The sequence below is a fragment of the Elgaria multicarinata genome, chromosome 1, assembly GCF_023053635.1.
Source record: "Elgaria multicarinata webbii isolate HBS135686 ecotype San Diego chromosome 1, rElgMul1.1.pri, whole genome shotgun sequence".
NCBI classification, from domain to species: Eukaryota; Metazoa; Chordata; class Lepidosauria; order Squamata; family Anguidae; genus Elgaria; species Elgaria multicarinata.
In genome coordinates, this window is record NC_086171.1 from 209,304,328 (window position 1) to 209,323,991 (window position 19,664).

General features: G+C 45.5%; 1 protein-coding gene across 1 annotated transcript in view; it reads right to left on the reverse strand.

Annotated features, from left to right (window-relative positions):
- NKAIN4 (sodium/potassium transporting ATPase interacting 4) overlaps positions 1-19,664 on the reverse strand; it is a 129,989-nt gene that overhangs the window by 58,059 nt on the left and 52,266 nt on the right. Inside the window, exons 2-3 of the mRNA XM_063147036.1 lie at positions 14,375-14,512; positions 8,074-8,154 (exon numbers count right to left, since the gene is read on the reverse strand). Of these exons, the coding sequence (XP_063003106.1) occupies positions 8,074-8,154; positions 14,375-14,512 (219 nt within the window). The remainder of the gene's footprint in view (positions 1-8,073; positions 8,155-14,374; positions 14,513-19,664) is intronic.

The window sequence follows — 19,664 nt, forward strand, 5'->3', positions numbered from 1 at the left end:
CCAGAATGCCCCAGCTGGGAGATGCAGTCCAACACATCTGGAGCGCCCCAGGTTGAGGAAGGCTGGCTTGGGGGTTCGTTGGTTGGGAGTGGGGAGTGTCAGTTAGGATTGTCAGTGGTGTGGAGAGTGAAAGGAGATAAGATTTTAAGAGACTTAAGATTACTGTCTTTATTAAAACTAGTAGATTAAGCAGGTAAACTCGAATTTGAAGTAACTAAGATCTGTTAAACAAAAATAAACATTTTACTTTGTTTTGTTACCTCAAACCATGTGTCTGCTTGGCTTTATCACCTGCTCTACAGTTACTATCGTAAACACCTTATATATAACCTTCAGCTTATTACATACACAGTCAAACCTTTTCAGATTCTAGCCTTTACCCTCTCATGTGAGGGAAAGGTTGTGTTTTACCCTACCCTCAGGTTGTTCAAGTGGTGGTGCTTGGCTTGAGGAGGGTTTGTGTGCGACAAGGCCTGGTGTGTGAGGCCCGTGTCGCGACAGGCCCCTTCAAGACCTCTGAGTCCTTCTTTCAGTCCACACTTGGACTGAACAGCCCTTCAGATAGACGATGCCTTCAAAATAGAGGACTCTCCTCTGACAGCCTTTCAAATAGTAAACTGCCCTCTGTAAAAGAGAGCACATGGCTACCATGAAAGATTGAGTCCAACAGAAGCAAGGTATAAAAATATCCTCAGGCCTAGAGGCCTGGAGTTTTCTGTTGGGAAGGGGGTACTCCTGAGAGGAACCTTAACTGGTTCATTCCCTGGTTAAGTTTCATGTCCTCAAGGTGGGAACTTTAGTTCCTGTTTTAAGAAAGTACAAATGAGTGAGAGACCAAAGCTAGGGGACAGACAAAAGCCAGACCAGAGCCAGAAAAAGGCAAGACCTTAAGGAAGGAGTAGAAAGAAGCAGATTAGGGTAAAAGAACTTGCATTTCTGCCATTTTTATTTTGTTTTAATGCCTTTGTATCATTCAGCTCTATTGACTATATACCTTTAGTTGTCATTTATGTGTTTTACTTTACTAGTCTACTGTTGTGTAAACCCACAAGTGTCTGGAGTGTCATTGATTCCACATCTACAGCCTAAACCCTGCATTACTGGGAAGGAGGAAGGTAAAAAGAAGGAAGGTGGGACTCTCAAGGAGGCAAAAGATCCTTAAAGAGTTGCTCAGGGAGTACAGATCATAGAAGGAATCTTGACAGATACCGTCTATTGATGTATGTGATTCACCCTCACAACACACATTCTTTCAGTGCATGTGTGTGTTTGAATGTCCCTCCTACAAAAACTCCTCATTCAGGAGGAAGGAATCATAGAATCATAGAATAGCAAAGTTGGAAGGGGCCTACAAGGCCATTGAGTCCAACCCCCTGCTCAATGCAGGAATCCGCCCTAAAGCATCCCTGACAGATGGTTGTCCAGCTGCCTCTTGAATGACTCTAGTGTGGGAGGTAACCTCCCTAGGTAACTGATTCCTAGGTAACTGATTCCATTGTCGTACTGCTCTAACAGTCAGGAAGTTTTTCCTGTTGACCAGCTAGAATCTGGCTTCCTTTAACTTGAGCCCGTTATCCCGTGTCCTGCACTCTGGGAGGATCGAGAAGAGATCCTTGCCCTCCTCTGTGTGACAACCTTTTAAGTATTTGAAGAGTGCTATCATGTCTCCCCTCAGTCTTCTCTTCTCCAGGCTAAACATTTATTTATTCGCTCCTCAGCCAAAAAAGGCTCTCAGAGCAGCTTACACTTAGCAAAAAAGACATGCCCAGTTCTTTCAGGCTCTCTTCATAGGGCTTTGTTTCCAGACCACTGATCATCCTGGTTGCCCTCCTCTGAACACGCTCCAGCTTGTCTGCATCCTTCTTGAATTGTGGAGCCCAGAACTGGATAAAATACTCTAGATGAGGCCTAACCAGGGCTGAATAGAGAGGAACCAGTACCTCACGTGATTTGGAAGCTATACTTCCAAGTTACCCTTCTCTCTGACAACGTGTTGCCATACTTGAAACCCATTAATTGTCATGATAAAGCCCTGCGTGTGCTTGCAAATAAATCACATTTTCCTATGGGGTTCACCTTCTGGCTTTTGTTTTTCTTAATTGTGCCTGCAGACCCCACAACAGTCATTTGGCTGAGCCTTTGAACAAGACCTATGCATACACCCTGGCATACCCTGAGCCCAACTTCTGTGTGTTCCAGCCCAATCTCTGCCCTTTATTAGGCCCAAGACATTTTGAGTGAAGACTCCTTGTCGGGAGCAGTCAGTGTATTCTGTATTTCCTGATATAATGTTATTTCTTTGCCAAAGAACATAAAGCCACAGATAGAGAGCCTTATCCAAATACTGGGCCTAATACAGTACTTTGGCAGGTTATTACCCTGTTTCCCCGAAAATAAGACAGTGTCTTATATTAATTTTTGCTCCAAAAGATGCGCTAGGTCTTATTTTCAGGGGAGTCTTATTTTTCCATGAAGAAGAATATGGTACACATTTATTGTTGAACAAAAAAAAAGGTCTTATTTTCGGGGGGATGCCTTATATTACAGCGAGAGGCAAAACTGGAAGTAGGTCTTATTTTCGGGGGATGTCTTACTTTCGGGGAAACAGGGTAGCACCTTCTCCCTGCCCTAAACCCCTGAAAAGAGCTGATGTGATGTCAGGTGCCAAGGGTCAGGCTTCAACTGGGGCCTCCAATGGCCACCTTTTGGTACCTCACCTGCAACATCAATGCAGGCCAGGCTGGATAAGACAAGGTCACCATCTTGGCTGCAGTGTGAACCTGAGTGCTGTCTGATGATCCCCACAACCTAAAGATGGTTGTGACCTGATCTCTTGAACTAATAGAGGGGCACCAAGCTCTATAAAGCCCTTCCCTTCTAGGCCAGACTGGCAGTTGGAACAACTGGTCTCGTTGAGTAACAATGTGGCCTCCTACCTCTGGCTCAGCCTGCTGCCCTGTCAGGATGAGGCCTGGTCTCCCTAGTGATTCCAAATCAAACGTGGAGGCTGAAGACGGCATAGACCAGCCAAGACATGAAGTGAGGGAGGAGATTTTCCAAGACAAGGATGCATCTTCCCTTATCTGGACAGAGATAGCTTAGCTACAGTTATCCATGCTCTGATAACCTCTCGTTTGGATTACTGCAATGCGTTATTATTATTATTATTATTATTATTATTATTATTATTATTATTATTTATTTATATAGCACCATCAATGTACATGGTGCTGTACAGAGTAAAACAGTAAATAGCAAGACCCTGCCGCATAGGCTTACAATCTAATAAAATCATAGTAAAACAATAAGGAGGGGAAGAGAATGCAAACAGGTACAGGGTAGGGTAAGCAGGCACTGGGTAGGGAAAAACTAACAGTAGAAAGTAACAGTAGAAGTCTGCACAACAGTAACAAAGTAACAGTAGAAGTCTGTTATACGTGGGGCTGCCTTTGAAAACGGTCCGGAAACTTCAACTGGTACAAAGCAGGGCAGCCCGTTTACTAACAGGGACTGGCCGATGAGACCACATTACGCCAGTCCTTTTCCAGCTTCATTGGCTGCCAGTCCAGGCCCGGGCCTGATTCAAAGTGCTGGTATTAACATTTTAAGCCCTAAACGGCTTGGGGCCAGGTTATCTGAAGGAACGCCTCCTCCCATATGTACCTGCCCGGACCCTAAGGTCATCTTCAGGGGTCCTTCTCCGTGAGCCCCTGCCAAAGGAAGTGAGGCAAGTGGCTACCAGGAGGAGGGCCTTCTCTGCTGTGGCACCCCGGCTGTGGAATGAGCTCCCTAAGGAGGTTCGCTTGGCACCTACATTATATGCTTTTAGACGCCAGGTGAAGACCTTTTTATTCTCCCAACATTTTAACAATCTATAAATTTTAAATAACATGGTTTTAAATTTGTAATTTTGCATTGCTGCTGTTTTTATCTGGTTGAGCTTTTATATTGTATTTTATATTATGGTTTTATACTGTTGTTTTATACTTTGAATGGTTTTAATTTTTGTGAACCGCCCAGAGAGCTCCGGCTATTGGGCGGTATAGAAATGTAATAAATAAATAAATAAATAAATAAATATCAAACAGGAGGCTCAGGCTCAGAGATTGTCTTCCACCTCCAGGCCCCTGGAACTCAAGTCTTTGTCAGACAGGAGGGAGCATCAGAATTGACAAACCCCAGAGTCTGCCGCATGGTCAAGTGGGCAGAGTTGATAGGAGGCGGGAGGCGATATGCCAGCCTAGCAAAACAGCAGAAGTTGCAGCTTGAAGACCCTCCCTGAAGGAGGGGTTCGGTAAAAGCCTGTCGGGCATGGCAGGAAACCATCTATTTAGTGACAGGCAACTGCCTTGCTTTGTTAGGCTAAAGAAGCTTAGAGGACAGCTCCTAGCATTCACACTCCCTTCAGGTGTGACGAGGCGACTATTTAATAAATGAAGGTTTTGTGCATTGGCTCACACAGCTTGGAATCATGACATGCCCGTGCACAATTATGCTTCCTTGGCTATTTGACCACTTCCTTACTTATATGCCTTAGTCGTAAACAGACTCTGTAGCAGCCTGTTACAAGCAAGTCCTACCACTGACCTCTGTGCAGCCGGCTAGACCTCTGCCCATGAGAATGTCTGCACTGCAGAGGTCAGGGGCGTGATCCCGCTGCCTGAACCCAGAACTTCATTAATCCGTGACCCATGAGGGGGGAAAGAACAACAATAGTTCAAATCTCTGTCCCCATAGCCATAAAGAAAATTTGAGGATGATTCTCCCAATAAAGCAGTTATGGAGGTTTTCTCCTCCCACCCTGAGGATGCATTCATGAAACCAGTTAAAACTAACTGGAATCCACCCCAACCCCACCTTTCTCTCCACCTGAATTATCACCTGCCTGAACTGAAAAGGGCAACCATTAACACCAGCTGCCATGTTAACTAACTGGATTCTTTCTACCTCAGCGCACTTCCTTGCATTTTGTCACTATAAATTAGCCGGCTGCTGACATGGACAGATCAGCCAAGCTATTTTGTCAGAAATTAAATGTGGGGGTTGCATGGGGGTAGGGAGAACAGTTCTACGTATGTTTCCCTTAAACATCTAGGTCCTAGGGCATCAGAGCAGAAGAGAAAAACTTAGGATAATTTGTCCTATAGAAACTCACCGCAGAAGTGCAGCAGGGGCAGGGGTGTGTGTGTGTTCGTGAGCTGCCTATTCAGCCCAAACCCACTAAAGGCCCAGCAAAGGGGAAGGTTTTCTAGATTCCTTTTGGATTCAAGAAATGTCTTCCCCAAAATTCTGGCCCCAAATCCCCAGCTGAAATCTGGCTATTTCTGAAACAGCTTCCTATTTGTAAACCAATGCTTGGGGGTAACTGCAATTCTACCACCCACCAATATCCACTAGGAAAACTATGGCCACAGTTAGACCTAAGGTTTATCTTGGGATCATCCTGGGTTTGCCCCTGCCTGAGCACTGGATCCCCTGTGTGTCACCTAGATGAACAGGTCTGACCCCTGGACGATCCAGGGATAAAGCTTAGAATCATAGAATAGCAGAGTTGGAAGGGGCCTACAAGGCCATCGAGTCCAACCCCCTCCTCAATGCAGGAAACCACCCTAAAGCATCCCTGACAGATGCTTATCCAGCTGCCTCTTGAAGGCCTCTAGTGTGGGAGAGCCCACAACCTCCCTAGGTAACTGATTCCATTGTCATACTGCTCTAATAGTCAGGAAGTTTTTCCTGATGTCCAGCTGGAATCTGGCTTCTTTTAACTTGAGCCCATTATTCCGTGTCCTGCAGGACACGGAATAAAGGGCTCAAGTTAAAGGAAGCCAGATTCCAGCTGGACATCAGGAAAAACTTCTAGCTAAGGACTATATTTGTCCATGTGTGTGTGTGTTGGGCATCACATAATCGTAGAATAGTAGAGTTTGAAGGGGCCTACAAGGCCATCGAGTCCAACCCCCTGCTCAGTGCAGGAATCCACCTTAAAGCATCAATTGGCCAGTACCTGTGATGTCCATTTGACAACAGGTAAGCGATCTGGCACTCTTCAAATATTTTTGTCTACAGCACTCATAAGCTCCAGCAAGCATGGGCAATTGTCAGGTTTTGTGGGAATTGTACTCCAAAACATTTGGAGTGTGCCAGGTTGCCTACCTCTGCTTTGGTTTTGACAGGTATTTATTTATTATTACACATATTCAGCCTTTTTCCCTCTTGCAAAGAACCCAAAGTGGTTTACAATATGGTCCTTCTCCTCCACTCCATTTTATCCTCATAACAACCTTGTGAGGCAGGCTAGGCTGAGAGTCAGCGACTAGACTAAAGTTACCTAGTGAGCTTCGTGGCTCGGGATGGGGAAGAGACTAAAACCTGAATCTCCCAAGTCCCAGTCCAACACTCTAACCACTATACCACATTGTCTCATTCCAACTCCTCACCCAAACCTACCATTTCTTACATAGTTTTATTTCTGGTACTATTTTTATCAAATGCTGAGCAAAACAGTTCTCAAGTGTGAAATGTTCAGGCATTATTTTACAAAGCCCCAAAGAATGAGATCCCCATCAAAGCATCTTAGCACTGTTGGCTTAACCTTCTTTAGCAGGTATTCCTTCCTCCCAGGAAACTCTGGCAACTGTAGTTCATGTTTCACTGTCTAGCTCCTTTCTATCTTTCCTCTCTCATCTCACACTATTGCCCCGCTCGTGCTCTTCGCTCCTCTGATGTCATGTTTCTCACCTGCCCAAGGGTCTCCACTTCCCTTGCTCGGCTTCGTCCATTTTCTTCGGCTGCCCCTTACGCCTGGAACGCTCTTCCAGAACATTTGAGAACTACAAGTTCAATCGCAGCTTTTAAAGCTCAGCTAAAAACTTTTCTTTTTCCTAAAGCTTTTAAAACTTGAATTGTTCTGACTTTTATACTGCCTGTTTGGTGCATTCTCTTACCCTCCTTATTGCTTTATTATGATTTTATTAGAATGTAAGCCTATGCAGCAGGGTCTTGCTATTTATTGTTTTACTCTGTACAGCACCATGTACATTAACGGTGCTATATAAATAAATAATAATAATAATAATGTTGCAAAGCATTGGCGAGGTAACCTTTATTGCAGAATTCCCAGTACCCTCAATAAACTACAATCCCCAAGATTCTTTGGGAAATCCATGACAATGACAGTGGCATGAAACAGATTTGTTTTTCATGCAGGCCTACCTCTGTGTGTAAGATCAATACTGTGGAGATTGATTTGCAGCTATTTGAGTTCAATTCATCAAAGAACTTCCCAAATACTCACTTTACACTTTGAAAGCCATTGCAAGCAATGTTCCTTGGTTCCAATAGAGTTCTTAAAGCTATAAGTGTGTGCAGTTCTATCCCACAAAATGTTTAAATGTTCCAGGACATGTATTCAATGGATCCATACCAGGTTTATTCCAAACAGATATATTTCAGCACTGAAAACAAATGCACCTCTAACTAACATTTGACACACATCAAGTAACAAAATGGAAACTTTGGAATCGTAGATGAAAATGCGCAAACTATCTGCAGGCCAAATTTGCCTTAAATGCAAGCCCTTTGGAGGGGCAGGATGTGTGTGTGTGTGTCCTACAATGCATTCTGAATGCAAACAGGGTTTCCCCTTCCAAGTCTGGAGAGCTTAAAAAGGGGAGGCAGAGACCATATTAGGGGCAAGAAGAACCAAACTAACGCCAACACATTTACCATCAAAGGGTCTAAGAAATTAATTTTCCACCCAAATCATACTAGGAGCCTGCCATCATGGATAGCTTTTTTTTTTTTTTGGAGAGGCATTAAAGCACTGAATTGGATTCAGTTTATGGAAGAGTAATTTAATCCCTTGGGGGGGGGGGGCCTTTCTTTCTATCCTTAATCTCAAAGTGTGCAGGCAGCATTTTGTCCTACAATGTCCTCCCGGGCCCCACTTTGATGTGTGTAGTTGGGCTTGCTCTGTGCCTTCCCCCGACGGCACTGTGCACATGCTCTCAACCTGCGCTGCTCGGGCTTTTCCCTTTGATTCTCGCTGGCTGTTCAGACTTCAGCCTCACTCACCTTCGAAAGGCCGCCGACCTCCAGATAGAAGCAGATAATGAAGATGTTCCAGGTGACCCAGATGGCTGTCCAGATGGCATACTGGGGAAGGGCAGAAAGACAGAGGGAGAGCGGTGAAGTTGCAGCACTACAAAGGGAGCAGATGTGAGCTCTCTGATTGGGCCAGCTGCAGCCGAGGCTGGTGGCTCTGACATCACTGGAGCAGTGGATTTGTTCTGGGTTTCAGTCAGAACCAGTCAGAACTCTAAAAGTGCTTTGCAACATGCTTCACAACATAAGCTAGTGCTTCGCACCTTAGATAGGGTGACCATATGAAAAGGAGGACCGGGCTCCTGTATCTTTAATAATTGCATAGAAAAGGGAATTTCAGCAGGTGTCATTTGTATATATGGAGAACCTGGTGAGAGTCCCTCATCATCATAACAGTTAAAGGTGCAGGAGCTATACTAGAGTGACCAGATTTAAAAGAGGGCAGCTTTAACTGTTGTGATGAAGAGGACATTTCACCAGGTTCTCCATATATACAAATGACACCTGCTGAAATTCCCTTTTCAATACAACTGTTAGATACAGGAGCCCTGTAGTTTAGGGTGTTTTTATTTGTGTTGTACCCCGCCTCGATCCAGAGGGAGAGGTGGGTAACAAATACATTTATTATTATTATTATTATTATTATTATTATTATTATTATTGTTGTTGTTATTATTATTATTTGGTCACCCTACCTTAGATAGCACCTTTAGAGCTACGACAGAAAGCTGGAGCGGATTCACCACCCCACTGACATCGGAGCCACCAGCCTCCACTGGCCAGCTGTAGCATTAAGTCAGGGGTGTTGAACCTCCAGCCCACAGGGCCTCAATCTGGCCCTACAGGCAGGTTCTCCAGAAGTAGGGTGACCATATGGAAAGCAGGGCAGGCCTCCTGTATCTTGAACAGTTGTTTTGAAAAGGTGTGTCCTTTATCTTTAACAGCTGTAGAGAAAAGGGAATTTCGGCAGGTGTCCTTTGTATGCATGCAACACCTGGTGAATTTCCCTCTTCATCATAGCAGTTAAAGCTGCAGGAGCCCTGCCTGGCAGGGACTGAAACAAAAGAGGGCAGGGCTCCTGCAGCTTTAACTGTTGTGATGAAGAGGGAATTTCACCAGGTGCTGCATGCATACAAAGGACACCTGCTGAAATTCCCTTTTCTCTACAGCTGTTAAAGATAAAGGAGCTTGGTCCTCCTTTCCATATGGTCACCCTACCAGAAGTCAACCCCCTTCCGATGGCCCCACCCCTTCCCTCCAAACACTGAGTGTTAGATAGTTTCCCAACTTTTGAACAGTCCCCCACCCACCCATTCACATCCTAAAAAGAAATGCCTCCCCTAAGCTTTAATTTCCACTAGTAAGAGTTTTAAGCTAAAATATATTGATTGTTGGGGGGAGGGGGGATATTTCTGGCAGTTTGGGCCCTGCCCCCTTTTCCTTTGGATCCCGTTCACCACTGAAAAATGGATCCTAAAAGCTTCTCTGAAATTGAATTTGGCCCTCAGGGTGAACGAGGTTCAAAATCCATTTTTGACATTGATTGACAGCACCTCCTTGGTGTTTCATTCTTTCCCGGTCCTACTTGGAGAAATTCTGGGATCCGAACAACATCGGAGGGTATGTCTACGCCAGCCCTTTATCCCGGGATCATCCTGGGATCATTCCTGTGCATCGAAATGCCACACAGGGGATCCCAGCAGCAGGCAGGGGCGATCCCTCCATTTTCCTGGGATAACCCTTAGGTGTAGAAAGGGCCTCAGTCAGTTTTCCATGCTTACGGTAGCTAGATTTCAGTAGTGACCAGAATTACACTCTCGGCAGAATTGTGCACGACACCCCTGGGTGCTGCTGCTCTAATACAAGGCAGCTGGGGCAAGGTGTAGCAGGGAGCAAACCCTCTCCTGCCTTCCGTTCAGTCCTAGTCCGGAACGCCCTATCATATTTTAACCTGTAGTGCGTAAAGGGAACTTAAGGTGTCAAGCCTGCCTCCTTCCCTTGCCTGTGTCATCATGTTAACCAATCAGGTTTCACCGCCATTGGCCAATGATTGGGCACGTGCCCACGCAAGCATGAAGAAGGCCCAGGGGATCCTGTGCCTGGAGAGAGGATCCAGGGTAGAGAAAAGACGCTGGCCTGAAGACACCTCTTGGTTTCTCATGGATTTCAGTGGGTGTCGTGTAGCAGTTAATGGTGGGGATGATCACGGCCAGCCCTCCCATTAGGCAGAATGAGGCAGTTGCCTCAGGCAGCAGATGCTGGGAGTTGTGTAGCAAACGGGCAGCCTTGTGCTCCCTAATCTAGTCTGGTGCCTTCAGATGAACACTGCAATGAACTTCAGCAATGAAGAACACTGTCACACCACCAGTGCTGAAGAAAAATTCAACTGCTAGCCCAGTTGGCTTTGTTACATAGAATAGGAGGGTGCCACATATTATTCCCTGCTCCAAGCAGCAAAATAACTTGGGCTGGTCCTGGGGTTTATGAACATGGGAGGACTCAGTTCAAATTACATGGGTGACCATGTAGAAAGGAGGACAGGGCTCCTGTATCTTTAACAGTTGTGTAGAAAAGGGAATTTCGGCAAGCGTCATTTGTATGCATGCAGCGCCTGATGAAACTCCTTCTTCATCACAACAGTTAAAGCTGCAGGAGCCCAGCCCTCTTGATCAGATACAAAAAAGGGCAGGACTCCTGCAGTTTTAACTGTTGCGATGAAGAGGGAATTTCACCAGGTGCTGCAGGCATACAAATGAAATTCCCTTTTCTATTCAATACAGGAGCCCTGTCCTCCTTTTCATATGGTCACTCTAGTTCAAATCCCACCTCCATCATAAATTTTACAGTGTGGCCTTAAAGAAGCCACTGTGTGTGTGTTGGGGGGGGTTCAACTTTGTGCCCCACTCTGCATTATGGGAATACTAACTTATTTGATAGTGTTGTTGTAGAGATGACAAAGATCATGCATGTGAAGTGCCTCAAACACCCAAAATGCTCAAGGTTCTTTGCAGCTTAGGTCCAAAACATGCATTACTGTCCATTTTTACTCTAGATCAGCTGCAAGGGCCCCAAACCAGATCTTGAAAGCCCCAGTATGCTCCTTGCTACTGGGTGGGATTTGAACTTCACGTAATCTAGAGTAAAAATGAAAAAGGAGATGATGTAGCTGCTAGATGCAGATTTAAAGACTGGGTTCACACAGCACACTAACCCACCATAGGTTGTCCTGTTGTCTGAATGCAGTGTGTTTTCCGCAGGGTGGAATAATGTGTTGTCAGAATGCAGCGTGTTTTCTGCAGGGTGGCTGCTTAACCATGCAGCGTGGTTTATTTTTCTTGAACGAGCCACCTGCCTCTTGGTGTCCTGTTCAGGGTTGTTCACAAGCCACACTGCATGGTTAACAAGCATCCCTGTGGGAAAAAAAAACCCCTGCATTCAGACAACACTCCAATCCACAGTTCAGCAACAACCCACACTGTGCATTTGTCCATTTCTACTCTAGAATAGGTGCAGATCTTGAAAACCTCAATATGCTCCCCGCTAGAGTCTTGACCTTCACGAGACGCCTGCACATAATCTAGAGTAAAAACGAAAAGAAAGTCGATGTTGCTGCTACCGTATTTCTTCGATTGTAAGACGCCATTGAATCTAAGGCGCACACTAATTTTAGTGCCACCAACAGGGGGGAAAAGCTTTGATTCGAAGAAAAAATACATTTCTCCAATCAGCCAGCAAAGCAATTTTACGGTACATACACGCAGCGGAGTGGGAGTGGAACAGGGAGCGAGCGAGACACAGACACACACGTGCGCACCCACACGCACACGCATAGAGGCGGGTTACATGAATGGGAAGCAGGAACCAATCGTCCCCTGCCTGGGAACGGACAGCCACACATGCATTCAAAAGCTGGTCTACACCATTCACACGGACGGGAGGGGGTGGGCGGGCAAGCCCAACCAGCGCTGCTCAGGTGATTCTTCCGCTTCCCATCTCCTTAACAGAGGCGAGGCCGAGCTCTTTGGAAGCTCACTGGCCTGCCGGAGCTGGGGTCCCTCCCAGCCAGTTTGAGATGCTCTGAGACGTTGCCCCTCTCCCCCCCCCGCTTCTCTCTCCACTCCCTTCTCTCTCTCTCGCTCTTCACCCCCTACCCTCTTTCCCCGCCTGTCCCGCTGCAGACTCGACAAATGTAATTACCGTATTTCTTCGATTCTAAGGCGCCATCGAATCTAAGGCGCACCCAATTTTTAGAGCTGTTGCTTTAGGGAAAAAAGTGCGTCTTAGAATCGAAGAAATACGGTAAATAAAGTAATGTCTTATTTGGTCCTGAGTGTGTGGATTCACCTGTGGAATCAGAGATGCAATTTTGCAGCGAGTGCCAGGATTCCTCCAGACTTTAAAACAAGCCAAATGCCTCCTGACAGTTCATAATTAACTCCTGGGGGGTGGGGGATGTACATCCATTCTTGCCTCCCCAGCACACACCAATTGATGGATAGCTGTCACAGCCTGTCCTTCCACGTCAGGCCCGGAGGGTGATGTAGCGGAACTGTTTTGTTGGCTCTGGATTTATGCTCCGTGCTTGTCAGGAGCCTGACAGGTAAGCAGGGACTGGAGATCCTCATTTACCAACACCATTTACAGCTGGCTGGAGTTTATTACTTAAGCCACAGCACCGGCCAATGGGGAGTCTCCCTCTTCAATAACTGGTGGCCATGAAGCCAGGCTTGGGTGGGGGACGACGGAGGAGCAGGGAAATGTATATTAATAATAACTCTGTGATTTCCAGTACTCACTGAATGTAGGAGCGTCTGTGGCCTTAAAGACAGTCAATGCCGGGAACACGACTGAGCGAGCAGGGTGTTTTGCAGCACCACCAAAATGAATTTATTTATTTATTACATTTATATCCCGCCTTTTTTCCTCCAATGAACCCAAGGCGGTGTACATAACCTTCCTCCTCTCCATGTTATCCTCACAACAACAGCCCTGTGAGGTAGGTTGGGTGAGAGTCTGAGGCTGGCCCAAAGTCACCCAGTGGGTTTCCATGGCCGAGTGGGGACTAGAACCCGGATCTCCAGACTCCTAGTCCAACACCTTAGCCACTACACCACATTGGCTCTCCAGTGTGCAAGCAGCCTCCACAGATCGGGGAAAACTCCCATTCATTGCGATGCCATGGTACAATCCAATGGACTCTGGCCTACCTGATCGACTAAGTCAGGAACATTTCTCCTCACAGCTATTTGGAACGCAGCGCTGCCACCAAGACGCTTGTTGTTCCATTACACCAGAGGACGCAAAGGCCAATGAGGGTAAAACATGACTGGTTAACTTAATGCAAGGCATTTACATAGGGCATGGCGCTTTAGGCTGACAATTAGAGTAGCGTCCGCCTGTACTATTAGCAACATGGTAATTTAATTTACATCCCAAAGGCTGTGTAATAAAGTGAAACAGTCTGATTAAAATAAATTACGTACACTGTGTCGGAAGTCAGAGATGAAATGGAATATTTGTTCATAATTTGAGATTGTCCTGCTCTCGGCTAAGCTTTTATTACACACACACACACACACACACACACACACACACACACCCCTGTGTGTACACAGATAGAGGCCAGGTTCCATACAGAGACACTATTAGATGCAGTAGGTGTGTGTTTGTGTTTTCAGCAGCAATGCCTACTGCTGAAGAAACAAGTCACTGCTTTGATTAAAAGTGGCTTGCCTCTTTGGCAGTGGGAGACATTGCAGAGAAAATGGCATGCAAGACATTTTCGTTACATGCATTAGAACCACCCGACTATTATTCAGAACAAGTCAGCGACCTTAACTGCCAGATTTGTGGATGCCATAAAAAGACTGGAAATTGCTGTTTATTTTATGATTATATTTTTTTACCGTTGGGAGGGAAAGAGGCCACAGCATTTGGTTTTTGCACAGGCAGCACCAAAAATATATTGGGCTGCCTTGACATGCATAGTTCTGACATGTGTTGTTTTCAGAACTATGCTGTTGTGAATATCAATGACACTTTCTTATTTAATTCATTTTTCCCAAACAACCATCACCTGGCAAAGAAGGTCCCAATTACTCTGCATTTACATTTATAAGAAGTTATAATTCACTTGTCTTTATGAGTAAGGATATCCTTCTGAGTGGATATTTCTAAGGCCTATTGAGTAAGCCCAATGAATTCAGTGTGGCTTACTCCCACATAAGCAGGCACAACTTTAGAAACGTTAACAAACTTCCTTGCTACTCACCACCACAATGTAGCGTGGCCTGTATTGGATTGTCCCAAACAGGCCAAGAATAACAATGATGATGTGGAGGAAATTGGCAAGAATTGGAGCCCATTGGTATCCCAAGAAATCAAAAACTTGTCTCTCTAAGGCAGCAAGCTGGAAAAGAAGGAGAAGATAAATAAGAACAGCAAAATCATTATGAAAATCGTCATTTGTAAAGACTGGAGCCATTGCCTTAATGTCAGCCATCTCTGTCTAGCTAATAATAATAATAATAATAATAATAATAATAATAATAATAATAATAATATATTTCTTACCTGCCTCTCCGATTGGATTGAGGCAGGGAACAACAGCAAGCATAAAATACATAAAATACTGATTAAAAACATAGCATACACTGTTAAAAACATCCTAAAAGCATCCTAAAAGTATTCTAAAATTCTACTGGATAGGCCTGCCGGAAGAAATCAGTCTTGACAGCTTTCTTGAATGCTAGAAGATTGTCAAGCTGACGAGTCTCCTCCGGCAGGCTATTCCACAGTCTGGGAGCAGCAGAAGATAAGGTCCTCTGGGTAATGGTTGTCAGCCTAGTCTCTGCTGACTGAAGCAGATTCTTCCCAGAGGACCTGAGTGTGTGGGGCGGATTGTACAGGAGAAGGTGATCCCACAGGTAGCCTGGACCCAAACCATGTAAGGCTTTAAAGGTAATAAGCAACACTTTATACTTCGCCCAGAAACTAATTGGCAGCCAGTGAAGAGATTTTAAGACTTGTGTGATGTGGTCACCCCTAGATGTACCGGTGACCAACCTGGCTGCCATTTTTTGAACTAGTTGAAGTTTCCGGACTAGGCACAAAGGTAGCCCTATGTAGAGCGCATTGCAGAAGTCGAGCCTCGAAGTTACCAGCGCGTGCACTACCATCTTTAGGTCTTTCCGTATCCTTTTGGGCAGCCTTAGAATACGGGTGCAGGAGAATTTCATTCTGATTCACTGTTAAATTCAATTTGCCCTGAATGCGAATGGGTGCCCAGTTTCCTGAGAAAGCGGGCACTTTCCTCAGCTTGTGTTTGCATTCGCTAAATGCCTACTTTAGGGTGGGGGGAAGGACTTTAAAAGCATGCATTTGCATTTCCATGCTTTAGTCTATGGGGGGAAAGTGCGTTCGGGATGTGCACTTTCCAAAAATGCAGAAAACAGAAAACAAAGAAAAACAGATCCCAGTTGAAAACAGGAGCGAGGCAATTCTTCAAGGTTGACTTCAGAGAAACTTGGTGAGTTTGAACTTCACTGATTCTCTTGAAGATTCATACTCTCTGCAATATGATGTTCTTCATACTCCAGGACAAAGTTTGCACCAAAGGAATGAAGAAAACAACAGAACATGCTCACAAGAAATTAAACAGTTCCAATTTCCTTAGTTGCTGCATATTGCAATACACTCGTTCATTCTGCATCATGTTGGTTGTATATGTGTACACGTGTTGTTTTCTTGATTTTACAGAATTCAGATTGTTTTCTCACAAAGGGGTAATATGGTGGCCAAACAAAAGGTATGGATAAGTGAGGAACAGCAGTGATACTTTAGGGTGACCCCATGAAAAGGAATTTCAGCAGGTGTCATTTTGTATGCATGCAGCACCTGGTGAAATTCCCTCTTCGTCACAACAGTGAAAGCTGCAGGAGCTATACTAGAGCAACCAGATACAAAAGAGGACAGGGCTCCTGCAGCTTTCACTGTTGTGATGAAAAGGGAATTTCACCGGGTGCTGCATGCATACAAATGACACCTGCTGAAATTCCCTTTTCTATGCCACTGTTAAAGATACAAGAGCCCTGTCCTGATTTCCAAAGAGTCACCCTAACTTTGAGTGAAAGAATGTGAGCGATTGGAAGTCATGAGATCTGGCACAACCGGGGCGGGGGGGGTGGGCTGGCAAGCATTAAGACCCTGGAGAAATTCTGCCCCCACAAAAGTGTAAAGGGCAGCATCTGGAGAAGATCATTGCAATGGGCAAGGCTATAGAGAAGGAGGTTATTTACAGCAACCTTCCCCAAGTTGGTGCCCTCCAGATGTGTTGGAGTGCAACTCCCATCATCCCCAGCCAGGTGGGGATCATGGGAGTTGCACTCCAACACATCTGGATGGCCACAGATTGGGGAAGGCTGACCCATGGGAAGAAACAAGTCAAATCAAAGCAGAACTAACAGGTCAAGTGATTGGCGTGGTGAGTGTCATATGGGTGGTAATGAGCCCGGTAGACTTATTGTCAGAGCTGAACCATCCTGTGGAAGCCAAGGAAGTCCATCTTCCCCCAGGCAAAGTTTAGGGTGGCTCTGCGAACTACTTCCCTCTATTTTGAAGACATCCTCTAATTGAAGGCCTGTCCTTTCCCATTCCAATTTAAAGATAAAGAACCCAAGGGAGACCACGCGGCACCCATCAACAGTGAGCACCTGGACAGCAGACTGCACAGGTACACAGCTCACCTGCTCACAGTCTCCCTCACTAGGTTGGGACGCACTGCCTTCCTGTTTAAATGATGCTGATTATTTCCAAATTTTCATCTATACATAATAAATGTGTGCATGCAAATTTAAATCACATCATCATCATCATCTATTCTTTTCTTTTCGGTGATGCATCTGCTGTCTTTTGGTGATGCCTAGGTAGCCACCTTATCAAAACTCCATCCTAAACAGGAAAGATTTTTTGCCTTTCCTATTGGTGTGAACCAATGGTCACTCCAGTTGGGTGAAGCCACTTTGCCACCTGGAAACCCTTTACTGCCCAGGTAAATGCTCTAACCCAGTGGTTCCCAAACTTTTTCAGGAACCGCCCCCTTGGTTCCACAAACTGATGCCCAGTGCCCCCTACCCTACCCTATAAAAATCATTATTCAGAATAGCGGTTTTCAACGACCCACTAAGGAAGATAATAATAATAAAATTCAAAACAGTAACAATTTATTGAATATTTATTCAAAATCCAATTACATCTTTTCCCTCCCTCAGCAAGCCTGGGGCGGGTGCTTCCCATTTAAAGGGGCCGCACTCCTTTGGATCCTGCTGGTCTGGGCTCCCAGGCTGAGCAGCGGCGGTGGCAGCTGGGTGCAGGAGCTGAGCTGAGGAGCTGAGAATGAAAAAGGGGCTGCAATGCGCACGGCACCTTTAAATGGGAGGCACCCACCGCAGGCTTGCCAAGGGAGGGAAAAGAGAGCGAACGCCTCTGTTTTGCAGCCAGCGTGGCAGGGCACTCCAAGCGGGGTATGTCTCTTCATTAGTGTTTTGGTGCTTTTGAAACATTTCAATTCACCGTTAAAAGGACTCTTCTTAAATGGTATTAATACATGTGTGGATTCTTCCCCTATATGGCTTGGAACCAAACTATCTTCTCCCATAAAAATGTCCCTGGGTTTTAAGACCTTCTGGAGAGGTGCTTCTCGGAAAAGACCACCTCAAGCGCCCCCTTTGCCTCTTAGCGCCCCCCTGCCGCTCTCTTGCCTCTTAACGCCCCCTATGCAATCCCACCACCCCAAGGGGGCAGTACTGCCCACTTTGGGAACCACTGCTCTAACCTAAAGCCCTGGTGACTATCCACATGAGACAGCAAAGCACAGAGCTGTAGGTTCTTGGTTCTAATCCCAGCAGTTCTTGACACCTGTTTCACTACAGGTCCCATACGCCTTGGGCACCTTTTTTGTTGCCGGGAGATGAAAGTGGCCATGCAGTTGCTGGAGGCAACACGATAGACCTTGGATGAGATATGGTGATAAAAATAGTTTGGGTCAGCATCACATAAGGCATAAATCCACAATCACACAGTTGTGCTTTTGTGTGGCTCCCATTCATTTTAATGGGCTTGTGCAGGACACCTTCCCAGTGGATCATGGCCATTGCCTTTCCTCTTGTCTTTCTTGTTGGATTTGGTTAATTATCATTCTCCCTCTCTCTTCTTTTTGACACCTTTGAAAGCTATATCCTTCAACTCCGAGGGATCCAATTTAATTAACCGGCAGACAGGTACCATCAGCAATCTCCTATGAAGTGCACAAGCTACTGAATGAACAAATCCCATACCTGGGAAAGCAGAGCTGGAAGGCTATTATTCATTTCAAAATCAATTTTTTCTGCATCATCAGAGCTGACGGCAATGTGTGAAGCCCTTAATCTTTCATTAGGAAGATCAAAGCACATGCCGTATAGTAGCATCTAGAAATCCTGGATTCTGGTTGGCTGGCTAGAGAAACACATGACCACCATCAGTTTATCCAATCAGCCATTTAATTAGCTTTGTTTGTTATGTTAAACTGAGAAATGTAGATAAAGCACCAGCACCTCCGTTTATTAGTTTACCTATTAAGCAAACAAACCCTGCAGCCGTCTATGGTACAGAGAGATAACCCCATGACTTCAGGGGATTGGGAGAAGAAGTTCGCCTTCGCTTCATGTCTACAATCACTGGAAGAAAGGGACAGCCATGTTGGGCATGACCCAAAGTAGCAAGTATTACATAGTAATACTTGGGGTATTACTATGGGGATAAGGGTGCAATCCTATGGATGCTTAGATGTGGGGTGGGGACTCCTAAAACTCCCAGCATTCCCTTGAGAGAGAAAAGTTGGCTGGGGAATGCTGGAAGTTGTAGGACTTTTTTTCTGTCTAAACATACATAGGCTTGCACCCTTAGATGATTAGAAACAGTTAAACCTCTAATGAAAAAGCACCTATCACATTCTGAGCTAGTCTGTGATTGAAATTGACAATTTAAATTTTGCTAGGGTGACCATATGAAAAGGAGGACAGGGCTCCTGTATCTTTAACAGTTGCACCTGTTAAAGATACAGGAGCTCTGTCCTCCATTTCATAAGGTCACCCCAAATTTTGCAGACCTACCTCCAAAACATTTGCAAGTGCAAAGGTATATGTTAACAAGGGAAGCCACTTGTCTGTAAGGAGTCTCCATGTCCAGAGGCAGTATACCGCTGAATGAGGGTTGCTAGCTGCCAGTCTCTCTCTGTCCATGTGCTCCATCCTTAGTTCGTTCTGCCATCACTCACCATGCCCTATTCTTCATCAACTACTGCTCTCATTTTTATCCTTCACCTAGGGTGACCATACAGAAAGGAGGACAGGGCTCCTGTATCTTTAACACTTGTATAAGCCTGTGTGCACCAGTTGCTGGGGAACATGGGTGGGAGGGTGCTCTTGCACCACGTCTTGCCTTATTGGTCCCTGGCCGATAGCTGGTTGGCTACTATGTGAACAGAGTGCTGGACTAGATGGACCCTTGGTCTGATCCAGCAG